Source organism: Phragmites australis, chromosome 2 (assembly GCF_958298935.1).
Source record: "Phragmites australis chromosome 2, lpPhrAust1.1, whole genome shotgun sequence".
Lineage (NCBI taxonomy): Eukaryota > Viridiplantae > Streptophyta > Magnoliopsida > Poales > Poaceae > Phragmites > Phragmites australis.
Window position 1 is genome coordinate 46054732 of NC_084922.1, and position 27110 is coordinate 46081841.

Below are 27110 nucleotides of genomic sequence, written 5' to 3' on the forward strand. Positions count from 1 at the left end.
AATGTGCTCAGTTGCAGGTGTAGTCATGGAGTATGAAGTTGCAGGATAGCAGAGTCTCTGAAAGACAGTGAGTCTGAGTAAAACTCATTGGGCTGCTCTCGTTGAGCGGCAAAGGCGACAAGTCAAATCCGGTGTGCATGGAGGTTCACGCATGACGACTTCAAGATGGTAAATTATTCGCCAAGGTGGAGTTTGTTGGATATGTGTTGAATAATTGTACGAAGTTGGTTACGTATAGAACTTAGAGTTGTATTAGCGGTATATGGTGAAATCCTAGTAAGACTCTAGTGGAATACTAGTTGGACTCATGTCTTCATGATTCCTCATAAATATGAGAGGAGGACCGTTATTTGTAACGAAGACATAGCGACAGGTTCACAAGGGGGCAGCGAGTCTGCAGAAACCCCGGGAAGTGACCGGGGTTGCTAATTGGTGAGGAACGCCCGTAGTCATGCCCCGGGATGTAGGATTCAACTGAACCTCGTTAACAAATATCGTATCTCTGGTGTCATCTGTGATCGTGTGCATCATCTCGATAGATACATCCGTTGCTTCTGCTGATAGCTTATTTCCTAACATTATGCTAAAAAACAATCCAGGTGCGGACATGGAATTAGTTATGTTGAGATCGATTGGATTACCGAGATGACAAATTAACATGTACAGAGCTAATTGTTTGGATCAGGATCGTACTTTTATGTATCTTTGACCAGTTATCATTTCAATTAGCATGGATTAGCATTAGAATATACACTTACACAAAAAAAGTGAGATGCCCTTGAAAATTAGTCACCTTTCGAGATGACAACGAAGACATCATCTAGTGACCACTTCCTAATCACAGACTTATGTTCTGGGTTAATGATTGCCTGGTCAGTGTTAGCAAGGCGGTAGCCAATCACAATCTCATCTCTCTCACGAGCTCTAACCATTATATCGAAGAAACTCAATTCCTCTTGCTCGTACAGGTAAAATTCGGCAGATCGAATGCACATCTCGTTGCCCTGTAACATGCAAAAGGATAAAAGATCAGATGCAAGGCACAGCAATCTGGGTAGTTAACGAACAAAGGACGCTGCATTTCAGAAAGTACCTCCTCGGCAAAAAGTTCTTCAAGAACTCTATTTATTTGCTTGTCTTCAGCTACCATTGCTAGTGCCATACTTACAAGTTCATTAGATAGAACGTAATCACTGATTTTGGAGACAGATACAAGGTTTCTTGTTCTGGAGTCCAGTATTTCGCTGATGATTATAGATTTGTCAGATGCATGCTGCATTTCCCTAATCCAGGAGCTGTGACAGAAGCCGTTGTAACGGAGAGGTGATTTTAGCTCCTTGGATGGAAGACGCTTAGACTGTAGAGGGAGGCACACATTAATGATGCAGAAATCATTTATTTATGCAGTGTGTCTGTCATAATATCAGGGCGCTTTATACTCACCTGAATTTCACGAATTAGAAGAAGTGTAGCTAATGAACGTGAATCAGAATGTACAATGGAATCCTCCACTGATTCATCTGCAAGAATTAAAATCTGTGGTTTCGAAGTTAGCAATGGAGGTACTTCTTTGAAGGTAAACTGGCAATTGGAGAAGTATACACTAACATGACCATGATACTGTGTCAATTCTATGCAAACAAACCAACTAATAGGCTCCAAACTTTAGTTTCAATTATCTGATGACAACTCTAAACATAAGATGTGAGTGCAATTTAGTATACGTACTGAAGGGACAATTTCGCACAATCGCAAACACAAGATTATTACGGAAACCTGAAACTCTGAGCAGAATATGGTAATAACTGATAGCTCAAATCTGTTATGACCCTCATTGGCAATTTATCAACTATTTGTTTTATTGAATAAACTCACCGAGTCAAATGTCTCCAGAGGCAAGCTTTCTAAGTGCCGCCTGATGACAGCATTCCCTTCTTTATGTACAAGTTTAATGTTTGTTAATCCACAAATATCCAAACCACCGTCAGTCAGCTTTATCTCCCTCTCCTTCTCTGGCACCTCATTGAACATCCATAATTCAGAACCTGGAGCAAGAAATGCTTCCAGAACCTACATAAAAGCACTAACATTCATTACTAAAATATGACTTATCAGACATCAATACGGGAAAAATTTCTAGTACCATTACCATTATCATATCATGGATATCACGGCGCCAACCACAGAACAAAATTTTCTCTGGATATTTAGGAGGGGTCGGTATGTTAGGCAAAAAACCCTTATTCACCTGAAAAGAGATAACATCAATGAAGTAAAACTCAAGGTGAAAGGAAACAACTAGCACGACAGTTGATATAACAGAAGCAACTATTATAGAACCCTAAGTAGAAGTGATGAAATACACCTCTGGTAGGGGGGCAGGAGCATAAGTATCATCATCTTCTGCTATAACAAGGACCTCATCACCTTCTCTTAAAACATAGTCATCATCCGGGTTCATTAAGATCTTTCCGCCTTTTGAAGCAACCTTGACTCCACAGGATACCGCATCAGGAAATGAGATCAAGACATCCCCAAATCGCATGCCATCCAATTCTGGCCATCGTTTAATATAAAACTCTGCATTTTCAAATCCCAATATATCTTCCCATATCTGCAAAAGTGGTTGACAGGTTAATATTAGCAGTAGTCCATCCTGAAAAAAAAAATCAGGACCAAATAAAATCTAGTTTACTCTGGCAGGTTCAAACTTTAATGACATAACAGGTGAACAGTGGAACATTAGCAACTAGTGTTGGTTCGATAATCTCGACCAGTCAAAATGACTGAGTCTTCAGGAGGGCTAACTACCCACTTACACACACGCCATGATCGGGAGGCGCTGATCAACACCGACCGAGGCTTGGTCCCAACCCATGAGCGCTATAAGAAGGGGTCCCGGCTTCTCTCGGAGGTGAGTGAATCGATTGGGAAGGTTACCCCACTAACCTACCGATCAAGGGCGCGACGCAATGGGTTGAAGGCCATAGTCCACCGCCAGCCATCTGTGCCGGCGATCACCCTGGCGACACCGAGCATCTACATCGACATCACGCCTGCATCCCGTAGGCACATGTCTATAGCGGCCATATCATGGCATTGCCGAGCGCATGTCAATCTCACTCTTTCACTAAGTAGATTAGGTGTTCTATTCCTAGACTAGGTTCATGTTTATGAGCTAATTATGTGCAACTCGTTTCCAGTTGCACAATCAGATCCGATGGCTCATGTCGCTTGCGTGTTGATACGGGCCTGTGGGATTAGTTGGGCTGCGCGCGGAGGTTAGCTTGGGCCAGACCAAATGCAAGACCTATTGGGTAGTTTTCTTAGGTTGTTTCCTTTTGGGCTGGAATTTCAGTTAAAGGTCCATTTTCAGTTAAGTTTTGACTCTTTTTCCTTTTATGTCTGAGTCGTCTGTTTCTTTTTGGGCCGAGCGCAGGGCATGATCATGTGATTAGTTGCCCAAAATGATGCAATTATTTTATAGTAATTAAGGAGTGCACAATTTTAGTTAATGATTAAGTTTTATTTTAAGTGATATTTTATGGCCTCTTACAATTAAGTTTGTCTCAAATCAAAATGGAACCAACGGGAAATTTTGATTTAGGACTATAACCAAGTTTTGGGCATTAATATACTTAATGTTGATTTTTCATGGTTGTATTCCAACCAGAGTTGTTTATAATCATAAATTATTAGACTATATTGCCCACTAATGAAATATTTATATCTCTAGGTCGTGCGTATTTAATAGGCCCAATTTTGGATATAAGATTTAGGTTGGCCTTTTGGATATTTCTCAGTTGGGCCAGAAATAATGTTTAAGTGCATTTCAGGAATATGCTAAGATGGGACCAATTATTATGATTCTCCTGAGATATTTAATTAACTCCTTTTATGTTATTAAGAATTTTCTTATGCTTTAATATTGCCCTAAATTATGAGATTAAGTTTTTCCCTTGCTTTCATTTTAGCATTTATTTATTGCTCATTAATTATGATATTATTTAATGTTTACGCTTCCGCAATTAAGTAATGTTTAATGCACATCAATTTTGATCACACAATTAAGCTTGCCTCTAATTGATGTATTTTGCTTTGAGACTTGATGTGGTTATAAATCTTATGGCTTGTGGCTATATATTGACCAACATCATTATGGTCGTGTATCATTTAATTAATTCTTAAATTAAATAAGTTATTGAATCCTCTTGTCTCAAGCATTTACGTGATCATGACTATGTAATAATTAAGTTATCTCCGATTTAGATGTAACCAAAAAAGTCTTAATTAGAGATATGATGATGTTTGAGGATTATGTTGTGGCACATGATTACATTCTGGTCCACGTTGATTATAATCATGTGTCATTCTCATAGTTTCTCTAATCAAAATGGAACCAACAAAAAGTTTTGGTTAGAGATTTCATAATAATTTAAGAATTATGTTGTATGGCTTATGGTTATATACTGACCAATATTGTTTGTGATCATTTGTCATCTCCATAAACGAGAAGTTTTGGTTAGAGATTTCATGTTGATTTAAGAATTATATTTTATGGCTTATGGTTACATACTGTCTAACGTTGTTTGTGATCATTTGACATCTCCATTAGTGAATCCAGTTATTCTTTGTTTGCTACCAAAAGATGATGTGAAATTAGACTGCTGATTCTTTCCTCATCTTAAGTTCTTTGTTTCTACCAAACGGTGAAGTGAATTGGAATTGTAAAAGTTTATCATTAGCATGTTATTAATCTGACTAGCGTAGGATTAATTACATGATAGATAATTATTCACAGTTTTTGTGGATATTAAAATAATAACTAGTGATACGTCCCTATTATCAATTCAGTCAAATTCTTCGGCAATTTCTAGTACTCTAATAAGGAATAGAGTAATTTATTAGCATATTATTCTTGAGGTTACGTATATTGATTACGCACACAAACATAATGATAATGATTGATTCCCATTAGAGAAGTATCTAATAATTTGGACATTGATGAAAATTCAATATTTTGATGACTAGTGAGAGCAATTTAAGCAAATGTTCCTTATAATCATAAAATTTAGGGTCTGAAGGAGCAATCATCTGGTTAAATTATGATTATCTGATAATAATGAAAAAGCATTATAAAACTCCTTAAAAGTTCTTACCAGTACACTGATCGTAAGAGTGATCAAAGGTTAATGAGCTAGGACATGAAAAATTATTAAAGACCTTCTGATTCACTTCATTACACCATTCTTTTCTACGATGATCAACAACGCATAATAAGAAGTGAACTATGATTGTGCTCATAAATGTACGCATTCATAAAGAAAGTTGGCTAAACACTAAGATAAAAGGTTATGTTTATGCTGCCAATATTACCTCAGGAATATGAAGCGAAGTCTTTGAGAATGGATAGAAGGCTGATGTTGAAGCTGTTTTATGCTTTCACCCTCCATCCTAATAATGTAATTTTATGTCCCCATTATGAGAAGTATTTTACTTGTATTTCTCGTTACACTCTTATGATTTTTTTAGGGGGGGGAGGGGCATTAAGTAAATTGCAAACTCTATTGGCATCACTTGAAGTGAAATATTTATGAGTTCATCGAAATTTTGGCATTGATGTTTATGCCATATTTCGAAGGGAGAATAAAACGTCTCATTAAGAAAGGAGATGCTTCATTATGTGAGACATACTTAAAGTGAAATATTTATGAGTTCATCGAAATTTTGGCATTGATGTTTATGCCATATTTCGAAGGGAGAATGAAACGTCTCATTAAGAAAGGAGATGCTTCATTATGTGTGACATACTTAAAGTGAAATATTTATGAGTTCATAGAAATTTTGGCATTGATGCTTATGCCATATTTCGAGGGGAGAATGAAATATCTCATTAAGAAAGGAGATGCTTCATTATGTGAGACATACTTTATGACTAAATTTTCTTTAAGAAAAATGACATTATTGTCTCAACCTCTGGTGAACTCGTACGCTTATGCATACCTTACGGAGTTTTATGGATGGAAGTATCAAAGACGATTGTGCATACATTTAGTCGGTATCTCAGCAAATCAGTATCAACATATTATGTTTTGGGAAAATGCCGAGCTTAAGATACTTATGTGCATAGGATTGACAAGATTCTATCCAGACTTGTTTAAGTCATACCACTGAGTTAGTAGAATTGTTGATTTCAATGGGAGCTCTAAGACGAGGAAAACTATACTTGAGAACAACCGAGCTTATGTTCCAATACTGAACTCCGATCGATTAACAATCCTTCGTCTCTAAAGGTTTTTCTCCAGTTGATTCTGGAATTTATGAATAATGTGAGTCTCACGTAAAGATACCTTAAGTTTTAACCTTAAAACAAATGGAAGTAAGTTTAACCTCTCCGTTGGGTATTAAAATTATTTTGGTGATGTCTCATGTTTTGACTATTAATATTCACCAAGGTAGGTCCAATATTAATAGAGTTTACACCGATTATTGAGGGTGATAAAAGTTTTTTCTTACGTTACCGCTATCATGAATATTATGTATACTTAAGTTTGTATACGTCCTTATTTAATATTTGTCACCTGGATACTTGGCAGATATTGATTTAGAACTGGACCATTGAAAAACTACTAAAGACAGCTTAGTTATCACGCCCGTTTTCCTTCCTCCCTCTGATCTCTCTCTGCCTTATGGGTCCTGCTGGTCATCTCCTTCCTGACCCACTGAATCCTTCCCTTCCATGTACAGAGCAGCCACTCGCCCGATTCAATTCCTATCGATTCCGTCCGAGTAAAGGAATGAAGAAGGCCACGTTTCCTCTAGTAACCGTCGCTGCAATGAAGAAGGCCATCACACCGGGATCAAATCACGAAGAAATAGCGCAAGAGAAAAGGAAACGAAGCCGAATTCCTCGCCACTGTCATTAATCCCCGCCGGCAAGTTCAATCCCGCCTTCTTCCTCTATAAAATCCAAATCCCATCCTTGATCGAGTCTCCTTGCACCGCACCGCACACAACCTCCAAGTTCCCTTGGTTTTCCCCTCACCCGTGAGCTCTCGTGCCGCCGCCAAAGCTTCGCCCAGCCACCTCACTGTCGTCGAGCCGCTCCAAGCTTCCCCGACACCGTACGAGTGCGCGCCCGTGTTCATCGACCGCATCTCGTCGTCCTCAACCGAACGCCGTCGAGTTTCATCACCGCCAGCGAGCTTCCATTGTCGTCAAACCTCCTCCGTTGAAGGCCACCGTCGCCGAGCCTCCTCGAGCTTCCCCGACGTCCCGCGACCCTTCAAGCGAGTTCGTCATCGTCTTCTAGTCGCGCTCCGTCGTTCGTCGTCAAGTTTCGAGCCGCGCAACGCACAATCCGAGTGTCTACGGGCGTCCTCCGTCGCCCCGAATCGCCGCCGTCGACTTCCGATCACCAGAGCCAAGGTAGCTCCCTCCTTCACCATCCAATCGTGTTTGTAGGGCTAGAATTAGAAGTTTTGTGTACCGGTTTGTGTATGCGATCTTGGCCGTCCGATTAGAGATCTAGGGTCTGGATTCAATTATGTATAATACTTGTCAGCGTCGCCACGTCAACCGGCCACATGTGCGTTTCGTCCAACGCGGCGAACCCAGTCAGCATGCCTAGTCAGCCGCTAACATTAGCGTTGCACAATAATCCGGATTTCCTTTAGAAAAATAATTCCCGATTATCCGAATATTCCAAAAAATTGGTTTTCTTTATTAGAAAAAATCCAAAAAATAGAAAATGCTTTATATAAATGTTTTAATAGGTTTTAAATTTTGTTTTATTTCTGAAAAATAGTTTTAAGGTTAGAATAAATGTTTTTATTTTGGAAAATGGTTTAGAAAACATATATTAATACTGATAATGTTTAATAAATTATTTTAATTTGTTTTGATGCATAATTATTTCCAGAAAAATGTAAATAAATTCTATAAAAAAATTTAAAGTTTTATGCTATAGAATAATTTTGGAAAAATTTTAATAAATGTTTTAGGCGTTTTAAAAATTAGATTTAGTTCCAAAAAAATAGTTTTGTCGTTTTTAGCCGTTTAAAATTCGTTTACCCGTAGTTTTCGCTTCGTTGCTCCAATTTGGGAGATTCTTGCGCCTAAATCTTCCTAAAATCGTGTTCTAATTTGTTCTAGTGTTTATTTTATGTGTTTGTTTTGTTTCATGTTTGTTCTTAGTGTTGCTTGTTTGCTCGCTTATAGAGGAGTTTGTCCCGGAGGCGTTCGAGAACATACAGGATCAAGACTTCGGGGATTTCAAGCAACTCAACAGAAAAGGTAAGTGTCCTCGAACATTTTGCACCTAGTTTTATAAAGTTTTGTTTTACAAATTGCATGCTCGTCAAACATGATATCCCATTGTTATGGTTTACTAGTTTTCCATAAGCTTCCTTGTAGTTGTAGTCTAGTTGTCATCTTCTGTGTAGAAAATGCTTAGTTGTGCTTACTGATGGGTAGTATAGGAAAAATGGGTTTTGGTTAATAATGTTGAACTTTGGTAAATGCTTAGACTTGGAAAGTAAGGTCTGGACAAGTTGGCATGGTAGTTGGCCTGTGGATGTGTTCCAGGCAAGAATGTTGGCTTTATCGAATATTGGTTATCTCCCTATGTTGGATGCTGGCGGTCTTGCCCCGACCATATTAAGGACTGATTCGTGGAGCGACCACCTACGAAAACAGTACAACCACAAGCCTGATATGGGACAGGCCTAGCCGAGTAATTCGCTATCCTCTCGGCATTGTGAATGTCATTTGATGGTACGGGAATTGAAGGGTGTACTTCCTGAAACCGTAAGGCGCAAGAGGGGACTTCTGGGGTGGAGGGTGTATTCCACTTATATATGGCGATGAAACCTCAACGAATCGACATGTGCTGAGAGAGGCATTAGAAAGGCTTTGCAGAGGAATCCTGGCCGCACACCTCAGAAGTGTGTCAGTGTTTGATCGACACGGGCAAAAAGGAGGACACGTCTTGTAGGTAAAGTGTATGATCTCTGCAGAGTGAAAACTGATATGTTAGTCGTGCTCATGGTAATGAGTGGCATAGACTCCTCACATGATTAGTCGGGTGGTTCCCGGGTTAGTTTTGGGTTGGATCTGGTAGATCGCAGTGGTGGGAACTGTGATTCAAGTTAGTTTTGTTTAGAGGTGGTTAGAACCTCGGTTGGTGAGCAAAGTGGTTGGAACCTTGGCTCAGGTCTTAAAGAATCATTCACATAGAAAATAGATTGCTTTTATAACTGTTTTACTACTAAAATAGTATTTATGCAAATAAACCCCTGAGTTAAGCTTATCTTGACTTTTGACCCTCATGTCATATTTTTCCACACTTGCTGAGTATTACATATACTCACGCTTGGTCTTTCTCTCATAATCTTGTTGCTGCTCAGAAGACGAAGACTGCGAGGACTTCCTAGAAGATGGAGCTGAATTCTAGGTAGACGACTTTTCGATCGATTGCATGTGGAGTTGGGCGCTGTGCTAAGTTTATTTTCACTGCTTTGTAATCTTCTTTTAGACTCTTGGGTCATTGATGTAATAAAGTAACGTTGTAATAATAGATATTGTGTCTGCTACTCACTTATAACATCACTACGTGTATGTAACTTAATCCTGACATATATATAGTCTACATTCAGTTTGGTCTTAAAACCGGATGTGACATCTGTGTTATACGCAGAGTGCTAATGATTACATGCTCACATATGAGAAGTCGCATAACCATAAAGGCATACCTTATTCAGACCCCAATTATGCAAGATATGTTGACATTAAGAAATCCACATCAAGTCAAATCTTCATCCTTGCATAAGGAGTCATTTTGTGGAATGGCTAGAACCAATCTCTTAACGCATCATTAATGATGCAAGCTAACTTGTGGCATGTTATAAAACTATTGGATAATAAGAAATCCACATTAGGTTGTGGTGGTTTAAGAATAAGGAAGAAATTTCTTTTGGCTTAAGATTCTATCTCGGAACTTATTATATTAGAGTGCAATTTTGTTTCAAGTAATAACTTGTCAAGCGACACTGTCAAACACATGACATTGTGAAAGATGGACTCAGAATCAAATTATTGGTATTCAACCTATAAGAGTTAAGTATTATGTTCAACATATAAGTGTTATGCATTATGTTTAGCTTAATGATTTCATGTTAAAGGTTTGCCTCAAAATTAGTGCCAGCATAATACTAATTGACAGTCTATACTTCTGGAACAAATTGAGATCTCAAACTTCAATTCTGGAAACTGTAAATTTTGTTTTGACATTTTCAATGTGCACATGATGACAAATGAAAACAAATTGCACAAAAGAACGAGTGTATAAGTCATCTGTCAAATAAGTATAAGTGACTCTCCTATCGAGATAGAGTAGTACACCATAGATGTGGAGGTTTCGGTGATGTCCTATTAACTGTTGTAACATTGTATCTTGGCGTGTTGTTCTGTTGAGTGTGAAACTTTTGATTTCAGCCATTCGATCATGTGAGAGAATGTTGGTTCGGTGATCTCAGCCGGTCAAAATGACCGAGTCTACAGGAGGACTAACTACCCACTTACGCACGCACCATGATCGAGAGGCGCTGATCAACACCGATCGAGGCTTGGTCCCAACCCACGAGCGCTATAAGAAGGGGTCCCGGCTTCTCACAGAGGTGAGTGAATCGACTGGGAATGCTACCCCACTAACCTACCGATCAAGGGAGCAACGCAGTGGGTTGAAGGCCATAGTCCACCGCCGGTCATCTGTGCCAGTGATCACCCTGACGACACCGAGCATCTACATTGACATCACGCCTGCATCTCGCAAGCACGGGTCTACAACGACCATATCATGGCATTGCCGAGCACAGGTCAATCTCACTCTTTCACTAAGTAGATTAGGTGTTCTATTCCTAGACTAGGTTCATGTTTATGCGCTAATTATGTGCATAATGTACTAACAACTAGCAAGCTTCACAGAATGAGAAAAAATGTCAAAAGGCTAACAGGTGTAATGCCTGATGGGATAAGTCTCTGTGCTGCATATGGTCTTTGTGGGGCTGCTTCAGATGGTCCTTGGCTGATCTTTGTGATCCTTTCTAGGGCTACAGCATCTAGGACAGCATCTTAGCATCTAGGACAGCATCTAGGACAGCATCTTAGCATCTAGGACAGCTAGGACAGCATCTAGGACAGCATCTTAGTATATGCTTGGCTGGCTAGCAGCCTATAAATATGTATCCCCAACCCCTCAGGTTGGCATGGCATTTGTGTGAGAAATAAACCAGAAAAATTGCCCCAACTTCTAGTGTCATCCTCTCTCGATGAGAGTAAGAATTCAGCTACTACCAAGAGTAAGAATTCAGCGACTAACAAGTGGTATCAGAGCCGTAGTATCCTGTAGCCTGAGCATCTCCTGCTCACCTCCTTTCCCAGCCGCGCAACAGCCCCAGCTGGGAGCAGCAGCAGCTCCGGCCGCTCCTGCTCACTTCTCTCCCTCTGCGCAGACGAGCAGCAGCTCGTCTGAAGCAGCCCTCTCCCCACGCAGCAGCCCCCGGGTAGCGCGTCATGTCCGCAGGGCAGTCTCAGCGCTCGGTCGCCTCGAGCACGCGGCGTCGGCAGGAGGCCGAACTTGCCGCGGCAGAGGAACGCGAGCGAGCGGCGGCAGAGACCGCTGCGGCGGCGGCAAGGGCGTCGAGGCTGGCAGCGGCGGAGCTGGCAGCAGTCAGAGCGGAGGCGGAAGCAGCGGCGGCGGCGGATGCAGCGCGTGCAGCGGCAGCAGAGGTCGAGGCTCTGCGCGGCAGCATCAGCAGCTCCGTTTCTGCTGACGACAGCGCCGACGCGGACCTCGAGTTGCTGGGGAGGGAGGCAGCGCGAGCGCGGGCGGCGCAGTGGGCAGCCGCGCACGCCCACGAGCGCGGCGGCAGCCCAGACAGACGCGGACGCGCCGGCGGCGCTCCTGGAGGAGGCGCGCACGACGGTGGCGCTCCTGGAGGGGGCGAGCACGGCAACGGTGGCAGACGGGCCGATGGAGAGCGCGGCCTTCACTGGCAGCGTGGCTCTCTCTCCCCGGATCGGTACCGTGGTTACCACGGGCTCCAGGCTGTTGTCAGGGACGTCGGCCTCGGCGGTAGGTGGCCTACCCTCACTAAGACCAACTATGTCGAGTGGGCTGCGGTGATGAGGGTAAAGCTCCAGGTGCGGAACATGTGGGAGGCAGTCCGGTACGACGACGTCGACTACGACCAGGATCAACGGGCGCTGGATGCCCTCATCGCTGCAGTCCCGTCCGAGATGCAGTTCTCGCTTACCAATAAGCGGACTGCCAAGGAGGCTTGGGACGCCATCGCTGCGGCACGCATCGGCAACGACCGCGCCCGCAAGTCCACACTGCAGGCACTTCGCAAGGAGTGGGAGAACCTGGCCTTCAAGCCAGGTGAGGACGTTGATGACTTTGCTCTCCGTCTCAACACTCTGTTGCAGAAGATGGTGCAGTTCGGCGATGACACCTACGGCGAGGAGAGAGCTGTCGAAAAGCTCTTCCGTTGCGTCCCCGAGAAGTACAAGCAGATGGCTCGCTCGATCGAGTCCCTGCTGGATCTCTCCACGATGTCGATCGAGGAGGCGATAGGTCGACTCAAGGTCGTCGACAGCGATGAGCCACAGTCTCTCTCGGGGCCCATCACCACTGGCGGGAAGCTCCTTCTCACTTGGGAGCAGTGGGCTGCCTGCCAAGGTGACTGGAAGAAGGGGGAGCCTTCTTCCGCGACAGGCGGCCGCAAGCGTGGCAAGCCGCGCAAGGCGCGCAGAGACGCCCAGGCCGGGGCGCGAGGACGTGCCGAGGGTGATGCCCGCGGAGGCGCCCAGGGCGGCGCCGCTGGCAAGTACAAGCCAGCACGAGACGACACCTGCCGCAACTGCGGCCAGCTTGGCCATTGGGCCAAGGACTGTCGACAGCCACAACGCGGTCAGGCCCATGTCGCACAGGCGGAGGAGGAGGAGCCGGCTCTGTTCATGGCACATGCAAGCATCGAGCTACCTCCAGCGGCACCGGCCGCAGCGGCTCTCCTCCACCTTGACGAGCCAAAAGCACACGCCCTCCTCGGCGACGGCTCCGGCAACGACAAGACTGACGGGTGGTGCCTCGACACCGGCGCCACCCATCACATGACCGGTCGACGGGAGTTCTTCACCGAGCTTGACTCTAGCGTCCGAGGCTCCGTCAAGTTTGGGGATGCCTCCGGCGTGGAGATCAAGGGCGTCGGCTCGGTCATCTTCACCGTCGTGTCTGGTGAGCACAGGCTGCTCACCGGAGTCTACTACATCCCCGCGTTGAGGAACTCTATCATCAGCTTGGGACAGCTGGATGAGAACGGTTCGCGCGTGGTGGTTAAGGATGGAGTCATGAGGATTTGGGATCGCCGTCGTCGCTTTCTTGCCAAGGTAACCAGAAGCGCAAATCGACTCTACGTCCTTAACGTGCAGGTGGCACAACCCCTCTGTCTCGCTACTCGTCGGGATGACGAGGCGTGGCAGTGGCACGAGCGCTTCGGGCACCTTCACTTCGAGGCCCTGAAGCGGCTCAGTGCCACGGAGATGGTGCGAGGCCTGCCGTGCCTCGACCATGTGGAGCAGCTCTGCGACGTCTGCGTATTGACGAAGCAGAGGCGACTCCCCTTTCCCCAGCGGGCGAGCTTTCGAGCCAAGGAGAGGCTCGAGCTTGTGCACGGGGACTTGTGTGGTCCGGTGACACCGGCCACACCGGGAGGACGACGCTACTTCCTGCTGCTCGTCGACAACCTCTCCCGCTACATGTGGGTGATGGTCCTCGGCAGCAAGGGAGAGGCTGCGAACGCCATCAGGCGTGCGCAGGCTGCTGCAAAGGCGGAGTGCGGCCGCAAGCTGCGCATGCTGCGCACCGACAACGGCGGCGAATTCACGGCGGCTGAATTCGCGTCGTACTGCGCTGATAAGGGCATTCAGCGCCACTACTCCGCGCCGTACAGCCCGCAGCAGAACGGCGTCGTCGAGCGACGCAACCAGACGGTTGTGGGGATGGCTCGGGCCCTTCTCAAACAGAGGGGGATGCCGGCTGTTTTCTGGGGAGAGGCGGTGGTGTCGGCCGTCTACATCCTCAACCGCTCGCCTACCAAGGCGCTCGACGGCAGGACGCCGTACGAGGCTTGGCATGGGCGCAAGCCGGCGGTCTCCCACTTGCGAGTCTTCGGCTGCCTCGCGTTCGCCAAGGAGCTTGGCCACATCAGCAAGCTCGACGACAGGAGCACTCCGGGAGTGTTCATCGGCTACGCGGAGGGCTCGAAGGCCTATCGCATCCTCAACCCGAAGACACAGCGTGTGCGCACGGCGCGCGACGTTGTGTTCAACGAAGGGCGAGGATGGGCGTGGGACAAGGCGGTGGACGACGGCTCTGCTCCAACGTACCTCGGCTGCGATGAGTTCTTCGCTGGCTCCACCACAGCTGGCACCAGCACCGACAGGCACCTCTCCGGGCACGTCTACTCCAACACCAGCTCGTGTCGAGCACAGCCCGGTTGAGCTCGCTACTCCGCTCTCTCACGACGAGGAGTGCATCGACGCGTACCACGACGGCGAGCCGTTGCGGTACCGTACGATAGAGAACCTTCTCGGCGACCAGCCGGTGCCGGGACTGGTGCCTCACGACCTGGAGGCGCAGTTGCACCTTACGTGTGACAACGGCGAGCCTCGGTCGTTTGCAGAGGCCGAGAGACTCGCGGCATGGCGCGCCGCGATGCAGTTGGAGATGGATGCGGTTGAGAAGAACCGCACCTGAGAGCTTGCTGACCTTCCTCGTGGTCACCGCGCGATCACCCTTAAGTGTGTGTACAAGCTGAAGAGGGATGAAGCCGGCGCCATCGTCAAGCACAAGGCTCGCTTGGTGGCACGAGACTTCGTGCAACAGGAGGGGGTCGACTTCGACGACGCCTTCGCTCCCGTGGCACGGATGGAGTCCGTGCGACTCCTCCTTGCGCTAGCTGCCCAGGAGGGCTGGCGTGTTCATCACATGGACGTCAAGTCGGCGTTCCTTAACGGCGACTTGAAGGAGGAGGTCTACGTGCACCAGCCGCCGGGATTTGCGATCCCCGGCAAGGAGGGCAAGGTGCTCCGCCTGCGCAAGGCCCTCTACGGCTTGCGGCAGGCGCCGAGGGCGTGGAATGCCAAGTTGGATTCCACGCTAAAGGGGATGGGTTTCGAGCAAAGCTCGCACGAGGCGGCCATCTACCGACGGGGCAGTGGAGGAAATGCTCTGCTGGTGGGTGTCTACGTCGACGACTTGGTGATCACCGGCACCAAGGATGCGGAGGTGGCGGCATTCAAGGAAGAGATGAAGGCCACTTTCCAGATGAGTGACCTGGGGCCTCTCTCCTTCTACCTGTGAATCGAGGTGCACCAGGATGACTCCGGGATCACGCTTCGACAGACCGCCTACGCCAAGCGCGTCGTTGAGCTAGCTGGGCTCACCGACTGCAACCCAGCTCTCACTCCGATGGAGGAGAGGCTGAAGCTGAGCCGCGACAGCACGACGGAGGAGGTGGACGCTACGCAGTACCGGCGTCTTGTGGGGAGCCTTCGCTACCTCGCCCACACACGGCCGGACTTGGCATTCTCCGTCGGCTACGTCAGTCGGTTCATGCAGCGACCGACGACGGAGCACCAGCAGGCTGTGAAGAGAATCATCCGCTACGTTGCGAGGACTCTCGACCACGGCCTCTACTACCCTAGGTGCCCTGGGGCGGCACACTTCGTCGGGTACAGCGACAGTGACCACGCCGGCGACATCGACACCAGCAAGAGCACGAGCGGGATCCTCTTCCTCCTCAGCAAGTGCCTCGTTAGCTGGCAGTCGGTCAAGCAGCAGGTGGTGGCCCTGTCCAGCTGCGAGGCCGAGTACATAGCGGCCTCCACCGCTTCAACTCAGGCGCTCTGGCTCGCTCGACTGCTTGGTGATCTCCTCGGCAGAGACACTAGAGCGGTGGAGCTCAGGATGGACAGCAAGTCCGCTCTGGCCCTGACAAAGAACCCCGTTTTTCATGAACGGAGTAAGCACATCCGGGTGAGGTACCACTTCATCCGAGGCTGTTTGGAGGAAGGGAGCATCAAGGCGAGCTACATCAACACCAAGGACCAGCTCGCGGACCTGCTTACCAAGCCTCTTGGGAGGATCAAGTTCCTTGAGCTCTGCTCCAGGACCGGGATGGTTCAACTTTCCCACAAGACGACGCACAAGACTTAGGGGGAGAATGATGGGATAAGTCTCTGTGCTGCATATAGTCTTTGTGGGGCTGCTTCAGATGGTCCTTGGCTGGTCTTTGTGGTCATTTATAGGGCTACAGCATCTAGGACAGCATCTTAGCATCTAGGACAGCTAGGACAGCATCTAGGACAGCATCTTAGCATATGCTTGGCTGGCTAGCAGCCTATAAATATGTATCCCCAACCCCTCAGGTTGGCATGGCATTTGTGTGAGAAATAAACCAGAAAAATTGCCCCAACTCCTAGTGTCATCCTCTCTCGATGAGAGTAAGAATTCAGCTACTACCAAGAGTAAGAATTCAGCGACTAACAATGCCTCTAGCATCTAGGTAATGCCAATAATTCAAATGCATGCATGCATTTGTCGCGTATTGTTTCATGTTACGAGTTTGGAATTTTGATACATGTAAATCTGTGCAGAGAAAAATTTGATACCATACAGAAATCCCAAAATATCACGATCCAAGGAAAATGATAGGGGTACTTATTGTTCACCGTACAAGCAGAATAACAATGAAATGTACCTGTGCCAGGCCAGGTTGGAGTGCGCACTGTATCATCAAACGTCCAATCACATCATGGGCAACAACTGTTTCGATTAGTTCACCTCCGACCAGTTTTACTAAAGGTTCATTGTCAAGATCACTCATCTCTACAACAACATGGCCCCTTAGACCCTCTTTGACTCCAGTCAGACTCAGCACCACTCGCAAAGCTCGTGCATCACTCTATGGAAGACAAAGAATGTGAGCATATGCAATTATATGGTATCTTAGCTCTTAAAATATTAAATATATGTAGAAGGAAATTACTAACTTGGTCTGCATTTTCATCAGATGCTAAAACAATAATAGCACGTGCTTTAGAAACAGAAACCTGTGAAAAGAACATTTGAGGTCTGCTATAAGAGATGAAATCATCAAAAGGAGTGCTGTGCAAGGAGCAAGGACAACAAGAAGAGAATAATTTCTTGTACTGCTACCTTCTTCAAATCTGCTAGAATTAGAGGGCTGCCGCTCCTACATATTACAGATGTTCCCATAAAATCAAATTCTAGCTTTGCTATGTCCATCTCCATCTCTTCCTTGTCTCTTTCTGCCAGAACAACAACTACACCACCACCAATACTCTTATTTGCTATAGCTAGCTGCTTCAGAAGAGAGCCCTGGTCCACACAGCGCAAATACCATAAGCCAAATTAGTCAATAATCATGTTTTGGACATGATACAATCTCCAATGTGTACCTTTGACCATTATTTTCTACTAGAATATATTTATAAATCCAATAAGTGTATGAGATTGTGAAAATATTTTTCAAGTCAAATCTACACATGTTTTTTCATGTTTATAAACTAAATATTTTAAAAGGTATTGATAGTCAAAATTTCAAAAGTTTGTGCGAATCTTGTTATTTATGATTGGATGGAGTAATATATTAACCTTGCAGCAACTAGAATCTGGTGTTTACTGCGTTAACTAATTATATCAAACATTTTTACATACTAAAGCAGTTTTCCTCGGAATTTTACCAGTTTGTCACTCCATCCGAGGATTAGTATATGGTTGATCTCTATCACCTCACTTTTCCCCTTACGCCAAGAATCCACCTTCTCTGATATCGCATCTGAAACGAGCCCAAGCATTGTGGCAAACACCAGCATGCCCCCAGAGCTAATTGATACGGACACAATCCTCGGTCCCAGGCCAACCTGGTCGGCATGGTTTCCCGAATCTGCCACAAAAGTCCAAGAAAGCCAAAGAGCCTCCAGGAATCCACTGCCACTAACAGCATACAGTGCAATCCCACCTGAAGCAATGAGAATTATGGTGGCTAACAGGAGGGCAAGAAGCTTCGCATACGGGTGCCCTGAGAAGAACACATCAACCATATAAGCAATCCTCTTCTTGAGAGGCACTTCTTCCTCGCTACTTCTCACCCTCATAGAATTTGCTTGTCTCCGTCGGAGCTGATCAACATATTTAAACAGGAACAATGGTACTGCAAAAGCAAGAATTGTGCTAGAAGGAGCTAGATTCCAGTTCCCAGAATTGATAACAGCAGAGCCATGGTCCCTGTCAATCCAAGACATCTTTGCAGTTCCCACACTGTCCACAGGATTATCATCACTGCATGATCTGATCTTCTCCTGCGAAAAGATAGAGTTGTAAACTGAATTCTGATTTAAACCAATTAGCACGACACAATTTTCACGGATCAAGGAGATAACCTGAAGTGCCATAACTTCTATCCACTGCCAAATAGCCAGGGCAGAGCTTGTGACGGTTACGACCAGCAGCTGTAATACTCATGGGAAATGGACCGAAATAGCATATCAGTTGTTACACATAAAGCTGACGTTGTACAACTTAGCTTGACTTACGAGTGGGAGGTACGGAGAGAGATCAAATCGCGGAGCGCGCGGCAGCGGAGGTGGAGGCGGCAGCGGCCTCCGCTCCTCGAGCAGCGGCGGACGCTTCACCACGGACGCAAGGATCTTCTCCTCCTCCCTCTGCGAGACCGCCACCCTCGGCGGCACGGTGGGGTTAGTACTGTTCCGGCGGTCGGCACTCGTCGGGGTCTGCTGCTGCTGCCGCGGCGGCCGCGGCCGCGAGGCGTGCGGTCCGAGGAACGACGGGTAGCACCAGTCGCGGTCCAGCACGCCGCCGTTGGGCGCCGCGTAAGAGGGGTCGTCCACGGCCACGGTGAGCCGGCGCGGCGCCGGGGCCGCCCCCGCAGCCGCCGCAGGAGGAGGGAGGGGCGCCGTGGAGGAGCGGCGGACGAGGATGCTGTCCCTTCCACCACCGCCGCCTCCTCCTCCTCCTCTGTCGGCGGCCGCGAAGGACGCCGCGGCGGAGCCGGAGATTGTGCGTGACTTGGTCAGCTGCGGCCGCGGCGGGCGCGGGTCGGGGCTCGCCCCACCGCCGGCCCGGGAACCAGGGCCAGGGCTCGCCTCGCCGCCGTCGCTCTCCGCCATTAGTAGCGAGCTCAAGCTCCTCCAAGTCCCCTACCCCTCTCCCCGCCTCCCCTCCGGTGCTCGCCCGGGGAAATAATAAACCACTGCCAAATGCCCCATTAACCATGTGATTACTTATCCTCGCCACTAACCCCACCCCACCAATCACCCTGACTCGCGGCCCCACCCTCGTTGCGGCCCCACCTGTCATCTTCGTCCACTGCACAGAGCGAGCGATTTGGCCCTTAGCAAATGGAGGTACATGTAACTGCCGCGGCAAAAGCAAGCGGGAAACGGAGGCAACGGCGGCGGCGATCGCACGGAGTCACGTGCGGCGCGCGTGAGCGGCCGCAAAGGCCGCCGATCGCGTGATCGCCTGTGCCGCGTGCCGTAGCGAACACCCGTGGCCCTACAGGTTTATCTCTACAGCCTCGGCTGGGGCCTGAGGTGGGAAAGAAATACATGTGACATGGTCGCTGTCCTATAACTAACTCTCGATGGAACCGTAGATGAAGGAATCGGATCCGCGCCGCCCGCGGTAATGCGGCTATAGGATACTGTCACACTAGGTAAAGTGTGTTTTTAGCGCTAAAGCTGCTTTCAACTAGGCGACAAGTTTATGCGTCGCGGCAGGAGGTGATGGGCGCCGGCCATGTGCTCAGCTGCTCATGCCATCGTTGATTGTTGATGCTCGGGGTCAGGGGAGATCTCTCCATCTTTGCTTATTGTAAGGAACTTTTTGACCTTTTGCGACAGCTCGTGTGACGAGGCAACAAAGAAATTTGAGTAGCAAGCCAGCCACATCTAATCAGGGGGGAAATTCGTGACCATTGTAGTATGTACTTAGTTTTCACCAAACCAATGCATATAGGTCTGAAAAATCATGTCAACGAAGCTAAGCTAGGTTAAATAGATAATATGTCGGTATAATAAGTAAGAACCTATCCTACGAGGTAAGTTCCATATCGTCAAGTGTCAGCTGGCAGTGGGTATTGTTAAGATCATAACTGTTTCGTGTGACTAGGACGAGGTTCGTGCGATCAAACCCCTAGTCGCAAAGTAAGATCCTGCGAGTAGCCATTGCTGGCCGTAGAGCAAGTCCTCACCTAACTAGGCAAGTCTCATTTAATATTTTTCACTTAAGTATTTTCTTTCTCAGACGCTTGCTTACTATAAGACATGGTCGTGGGGCGATGTAGAGTTGCAGTGACATGTCCCGTAGTATTTAATGCAGCGAGATGGTTTAATGGTAAGTGTGACAATGTTTGGTGATGATACAGGGCTTGCAGGATGACTAAAGTAGAGCAGACATGCCTATCCGACGTCATGATGGGTTAGGAGTAGTTGTCTTCATCAAGGGTAGGACTATCATAAGGTTTGGCATGGTTCGTTAATTTGTGTATCTTTTTCCTAGTATATAAAGAGATGAAGACTTTATTTGTAAAGACAAGAGAACACACTTTGTAACAAGTTCACCCAACTCACAAGACAAATACAAAGGATATAGGGCTATTATCCCTGAGAGACTTGAAACTGGATAAATTCTTATGTTCATGTATCCAGTTCAAGATACATCCAGTAAAAATGTAGATCAACGTGTCCGTCATCTGGTATACCCCTGATTCATTATTAGGGATCATCTCCTGATAGTTAGCGCGCCACATAAGAGCCATTTTTCACGTTTTCTGCAAGTTTGGAGGCTATAGTTGGGCTACCCACATCCAAATTCGTAACGGCTGTGGAGTCCCATTCCGAGGACCCCAGCCGTCATGAGGTTTTCGTTATGGGGTACGACCCATACGAGTCCAGTGTACTCTAAGCATGGGACACTGAGCTGGAATTCGAAGAATCTAAGACCGAACGAGAGATTTGTATGGTGGCTCATTGTGACAAGAGGAGTCTCGACATGGTCAAGCTAATTCCCAAGTGGCAACTCGAGAGTGTCGAGCCTAGTGGTCGCCCGATGAAGGACCACATTGTCGTCAATCCCGACGATTGGCTCGGCAGTTTGCACAGACGGTCTAGATAGGGACCTGCTTGGACCCCAAATGGGAACTCACGCTCATCACTTTCCTCCAAGCGAATGCAGATATCTTTTCTTGTAGTCCATATAATATGCCTAGAGTCCCTAGGGACCTAATCGAGCATAAGTTGTATGTACAACCTGACGCACGACCTATGATGCAAAAGGCGCATCGGTTCACATCCGATAGAAAGAAAGCACTTCGCGAGGAGATTGACAAGTTCTTAGAAGCAGGCTTCATCCAAAAGGCACGGTACCTGGAATGGCTGGCTAACCCTGTCATGGTCCGAAAGTCTAATGGTAAGTGGAGGATGTGCGTTGACTTCACCGACCTCAACAAGATGTGCACGAAGGATCTTTTCCCTCTACCCCAGATCGATCAGCTTGTTGACTCAACTGCCGTAGCGATCTACTAAGCTTTTTATATGACCGTTCAGAGTACCATTAGATTAGTATGAATAGGGTAGATAAGGAGAAACCCGCTTTTGTAATGTTATTTGGGGTCTTTTGCTACGTAAAAATGCCTTTTAGCTTGAAAATTGCTAGTGTCACTTACCAACGATGCATCTAACTCATTCTTCGACCATAGCTCGGTAGAAATATCAAGGCATATATTAATGGCATAGTCATAAAGAGCAGGACCAAGGACGAACTGGTCGCAAACCTCCAGAAAACGTTCGACAACCTTCGAAGGTATCACATGAAGCTAAACCTGGAGAAGTGATTGTTCGGAGTCCTGTCAGGGAGGAAATCGATTTTCTCGTGTCGAGTCGAGGAATAGAAGCAAACCCAAATAAGATCAGAGCTATCGACCAGATGGGATCCCGACCAGGTTGAAGGAGGTCTAAAAACTAATGGGATGTGTAGCAACTTTGAGCAGATTCGTCTCGAGGATGTGGGAGAAAGGGTTGCTACTCTTCTAGCTCCTGAAGAAAAACGACCACTTTCAGTGGATGCCAGAAGCCGAGGCGGCCTGCCAAGATCTCAAAAGGTACCTCTCTTCCCCTCTTGTACTAACCGCTCCCCGACCAGACGAGAAGCTATTGCTCTATGTTGCAGCTACCCCACAGGTCATGAGCGAGGTTCTAGTCATCGAGTGTGAGGGTCTTCAACGATTAGTGTACTACATCAGTAAAGTCTTACACGATGCGAAGGCTCAGTACCCATAGGTATAGAAACTGTTGTATGTCGTGCTGATGGCCTCTCGCAAGCTCATGCACTAATTCTAAGCCCACAAAATTAAGGTAATCTCTTCACTCTCAATTAGAGAAATCATTCACGGTAGGGATGCAATATGTAGAACAAAAAAGTGGGCAGTAGAGCTCAGGGAATTCGATATTCAGTTCGTCCCCCAAATGGTTATCAAGTCTCAAGAGCTGGTCGATTTTGTGGTCGAATAATCATACTTTAAGCCCGAGCAGGAACAATAACTAGAGGTGGATGAGCACTGGACCATACACTTCTATGGGTTGTTTACACTAAAGGGAGCAGGGGCTGGAGTGGTCTTGAACTCACCTACCGGTGGCACCCTCAAGTACATAGTTCAATTATATTTTCTTGCCACTACAATGTTGCAGAATATGATGGCCTCTTATCAGGAATGAGAGCAGCATCTGCACTTGGTATAAAGTGTTTGCTAGCGAAAGGGGACTCGCTACTGGTTGTAAACCAAGTGCAAAAGGAAATTCAGTGCTCTGACCCGATAATGATGGTATACCTCGTTGAAGTGAGAAAGCTAGAGCGACGCTTTATCGGTTTAGAGGTTAAGCATGTCCTGTGCAGGGACAACTTCCTTGTCGATGAGTTGGTCTGTCTAGCTTCTTCTCGCGCAGTTGTCCCGATCGGAGTCTTTGAATAAAGACTCACACGACCATCCGTCGTGGTCTCGGTCCAAGTTGAAGGGGATTCTTCGCTTAGAAACGAAGCACCCGAGGTAACACATTTGGAGGCAACACCTCCTTTGGTGCAGTCCTTGGGCGATCATCATGTGGTCGCCTAGTTTAATCAGGTATGACCTTATGGTATCCTAGTTTGATTCAGGTATGACCTAGATGAATCAGATCTTGGCACACCTTCATATTGAGCGATCCATGATGATGATGCATCAGCAGAAAAGGTCACGCGCCAAGCCTGCAGATACTCCTTGGTAGAGGGATGCCTTTAACGCAGGGGGGCAACAGAATTTTACTGAAGTGCTCTACGGAGGCATATGTGGTAGCCACACTTCATATTGCACTATGGTTGGAAAAGTGTTTCGGCAAGGATTCTATTGGCCCGCGACCATTTAGGATGCTTGTGAGCTGGTGAAATGGTATGAGCTGTGTCAATACTATGGTCGATAGACCAACTTACCAACCCAAGCACTGCAAACCATACCACTCTCTTGGTATTTTGCTATCAAGGGGCTTGACATTATGGGACCATTCCTCAAGGCCCTTGGTGAGTTCAAATTCATGTTCGTGGTAGTTGATAAATTCACTAAGTGGATTGAAGCCAAGCCAGTTAGGAAGACCACCGCCGTGACATCGATCAAATTTATACGAGGGCTGGTAGTACGATTTAGCAGTGTAAATTGCATAATCACGGACAACGGGACTCAGTTCATTAATAGCGCTTTTAGAGACCACTGTGAACAAATCAAGACCAAAAATGTTATGCGTCTGCGACACACACCCAGAGCAACGGGCAGGTCAAAAGGACATACGTGATGGTACTGCAAAGGGTCAAAACCCGAGTCTTTGATCGAACTCCCCATAGTACTCTGGTTGCTACGAACGACCCCCAGCAGGACCACGGCCGAAACTCTATTTTTCCTAGTCTTTGGCGCTGAAGTAGTGCTCCTCTCCGAGATCGCCCTCCAGTCTCCTCGAGTAACCAGGTACTCGGATGACGACCAGATAGCTCAATGGGAGGATGGCACAAACCTGATTGAAGAGTTCCACAATCACACTCTAATCCAAGGAGCCTGATACCAACAGAGTCTCAGGCGCTACCACAACCGCAAGGTGTGGTAGCAGACCCTGGTTGTAGGTGACCTCGTCCTAAGAAAAATCCAGAATAAGACATGTCGAAATAAGCTCTCTCCTAAGTGGGAAGGACCCTGCATAGTGGTCGAGGTTACCCGACCTAGTGTAGTCAAACGAGACATGGAGTACGGTCGTGAACTGCACAATTCTTGGAACATAAATCAGTTATGCAAGTTTTATGTGTAGGGCTGCTCGAGCGCGGGCATGTTTTCATGTGGTCCTCCGTCTTCTTCAAAAGATGAGAACATACTCTTTTCAAAGTTTAGCTTAGCAGCAACAATAAGCATTCAATGCTAAGGGGTGTGGGGGTATATATAGCTGACCCTCAAAGACTAGCCGTTATTGTTCTGACTCACCTAACCCAGAGTATCCGGTGAACACCAGAGTCTCCGGTCTGAAATCCAAAACGGGCTCAAAACAGTGTCAGAACTAGCCGTTACGGTTCTGTTGAATTGCTCGGAGTATCCGGTGAACACCGGAGACTCTGGGTGGGACTTAGTCACCTCAAAGAAACAGTCCGGAGACTTGCTGGACTCTCCGGCTTCTCCAAGTACCGGAGTATCCGGTGAACACCAGAGACTTCGATCATTTAAATTAAATGCTAACCGAGACTCTTTGGTGGAGTCTCACTCGAAGACTCCCGCCAAAAACTTTATCTACCCGGAGTATCCGGTGAACACCGGAGACTTCAGTCTTTTTTAAAATAAAAGCTTAACCGAGGCTCTCTGTCGGAGACTTTCTCAGAGACTCTAACCAAAATTCACCAGGTACCGAAGTATCCGGTGAACACCGGAGACTCCGGATAATTAAAAATAATTCAGAATCGAGACTCTCTGGCGGAGTCTCACTCGGAGACTCTGGCCTAAAACACCGAGTACCGGAGTATCCGGTGAATACCGGAGACTCCGGACTCAAGACAATCTGCCTATTTTCATGGTGTCCATGAGTGAATGTGTCTCTCAACTATTGATTCTAATAGGTTACATTGAGCATTGAGACACCGTCAAAGCTGACAATTGCATCCCTCTTGATAGTACGGTTTTCCTATACTCAATTTCAAAAATAAAACAAATTAAATCCTATTGAGTACTACAAACCACTTCTCTTTTCTTTTCGAGGGACGTCAACGTCATGTATCTTCATCAATGAGACTAAAATCTGTTCATAGCTTCAATAAACATATTAGTTCCTTAATCGTTTTGTCATCAATAAGCCAAAACCCACTTTGGGTCCTAGATACACCTTTCACTAACGAATTTTGAACACAATTCAACGGACAAATTCTACTGAACTCGGAGTATCCGAGCCAGTCCAGAAAAGCTGTTCTCGAGTGAATTTTTAGTTGATTCGAGTTGCAATCTTTTCCAAGTCTAAATGGGACATGTTAGGGATAGTACAAGAGTACTAGAACTTACTCATCAACTAGTAACACGACTCTAGAGCTCAGATTCGACAAAACTTCATTTTTGCTCCAAAAAGCTCAAGAATGCCAAGAACTTCAAAAACTACTCGATTCTTCCACGAAAACGAAAATGGATTGATAGATGAGTAGCTCATGAGCTAGAGAATGCAATGGTACCACATGCATACCTTGAATCCTTCACTTGAGCTCGGATTTTGGAAGAAAAGAGATAGTGCTTGAGTGGGAGAGGGAGAGAGGGAGGGGAGTTGCAGCTGTAGCTTTGGTGGGCGTGTGGAGTGAGGGGAGGAGAGGGAGAGATGGCAGGGGGGTGCTGCCCACTTGAGAGAGGGAGTGGATGAGGGGTGGGGCCACATGTGGGGTCCACATATTAGAGGAAATGGGTATTTTCAATGCAATTTTATTATTTTCTTCTTCAATTTTCTCTCTCTTATCCAAATGATTTTTAATGAGTGCATTAGCGCTCCGGATTACCATTACGAAAAAGTTAAGCATAATGCTTAAGAAGTATGGTTTTACTTAAATACGTGATTAAGAATTTGGGACGTGACAATCTGCTCCAAGTTCCTTTGTACCACGAGCAGTTTTTCCTGACAAGCTGGTCGAAAACAAGCTGCAGAGCATGCAAGGGTCAGCTGGTTGGGCATTTCTCAACTAGCTTAAGACTACACGTGGTTTAGTCTGTGGAAAGACTGGCGCACCTCAAAGATCACTCTACAAGTTCTCTCGCTCGACCGTGAACTTGAGTTCATACTCGACAACTGCTTCCTATGCTGGTCATTGGTGTCCTCAATGGTCGTGGTCGTGGGCTTGGAGCGAGCAAGAGGTTCGAAGATTAGGGACTCTATGACAATAGCAACGACACAAGCCCATTAGGGAAACAAAATAACTTCATTCAAGGTATGATACATGCCTAAGTTACTATATGATAATTACTCTTCGATGGTCTCTACCCAGAAGAGAGACCCTACATACTCCAACGCCTACTGGCACTTTGTTTGCAACTTTGTCTTGGCTTCGGGACTGGTGGTTGTGATCCCCTCCTGGATGGCCTCAAGGTTGAAGTTGGTGTAGTGGCTACGGTAACATTGGAGCATGTACCCCGTCGCATCTTTCACCGCCTTCACCATGTCCTCCACTGCCCGTGCAGTTAGAATTATGTTGTTGTTTCGATTCTCTACAGGGTTTTATGGCTTTATAGAACAAAAAATAAACTTAAAAAATGTGGCAACAGTTGCACACTTTTAAACTGAGGAGAAAGGCAAAACCTTAAATGTCATGTAAGCTTAAATAATGGTCATCATCCATATTATAAGTTGATATAGAAAACACAATTCATAAATGACAGCAACCTAGATGATAACAAATATCATGAGCACCATGAGGCTTC

General features: G+C 46.6%; 1 protein-coding gene across 2 annotated transcripts; it reads right to left on the reverse strand.

Annotated features, from left to right (window-relative positions):
• Positions 1-500: 500 nt before the first annotated feature.
• LOC133909263 (probable ion channel POLLUX) lies at positions 501-19341 on the reverse strand. 2 transcript variants are annotated; one of them, XM_062351611.1, is made up of 13 exons: positions 18679-19341; positions 18526-18594; positions 17827-18444; positions 17279-17461; positions 17113-17172; positions 16821-17024; positions 2366-2614; positions 2150-2248; positions 1876-2070; positions 1444-1536; positions 1094-1357; positions 794-1004; positions 501-580 (listed from the first exon to the last, which is right to left on the reverse strand). In XM_062351611.1, the coding sequence occupies exons 1-13, from the start codon at positions 19270-19272 to the stop codon at positions 573-575; spliced, it is 2847 nt and encodes a 948-aa protein (XP_062207595.1). In that variant the 5' UTR covers positions 19273-19341; the 3' UTR covers positions 501-572. The 2 variants fall into 2 exon arrangements, with proteins under 2 accessions (XP_062207595.1, XP_062207594.1); XM_062351610.1 differs by lacking the exon at positions 501-580 and having other exon boundaries at positions 662-1004.
• Positions 19342-27110: the final 7769 nt, after the last annotated feature.

Coding starts and splice junctions, on each gene's coding strand:
- LOC133909263 (XM_062351611.1), bottom strand. CDS start 19,272: ATGGCGGAGAGCGACGGCGGCGAGGCGAGCCCTGGCCCTGGTTCCCGG. Junction 17,025..17,112: donor CTGATGAAAATGCAGACCAA/GTTAGTAATTTC, acceptor TGTCTTCCATAG/AGTGATGCACGAGCTTTGCG. Junction 2,249..2,365: donor CTCCTGCCCCCCTACCAGAG/GTGTATTTCATC, acceptor ATCTCTTTTCAG/GTGAATAAGGGTTTTTTGCC.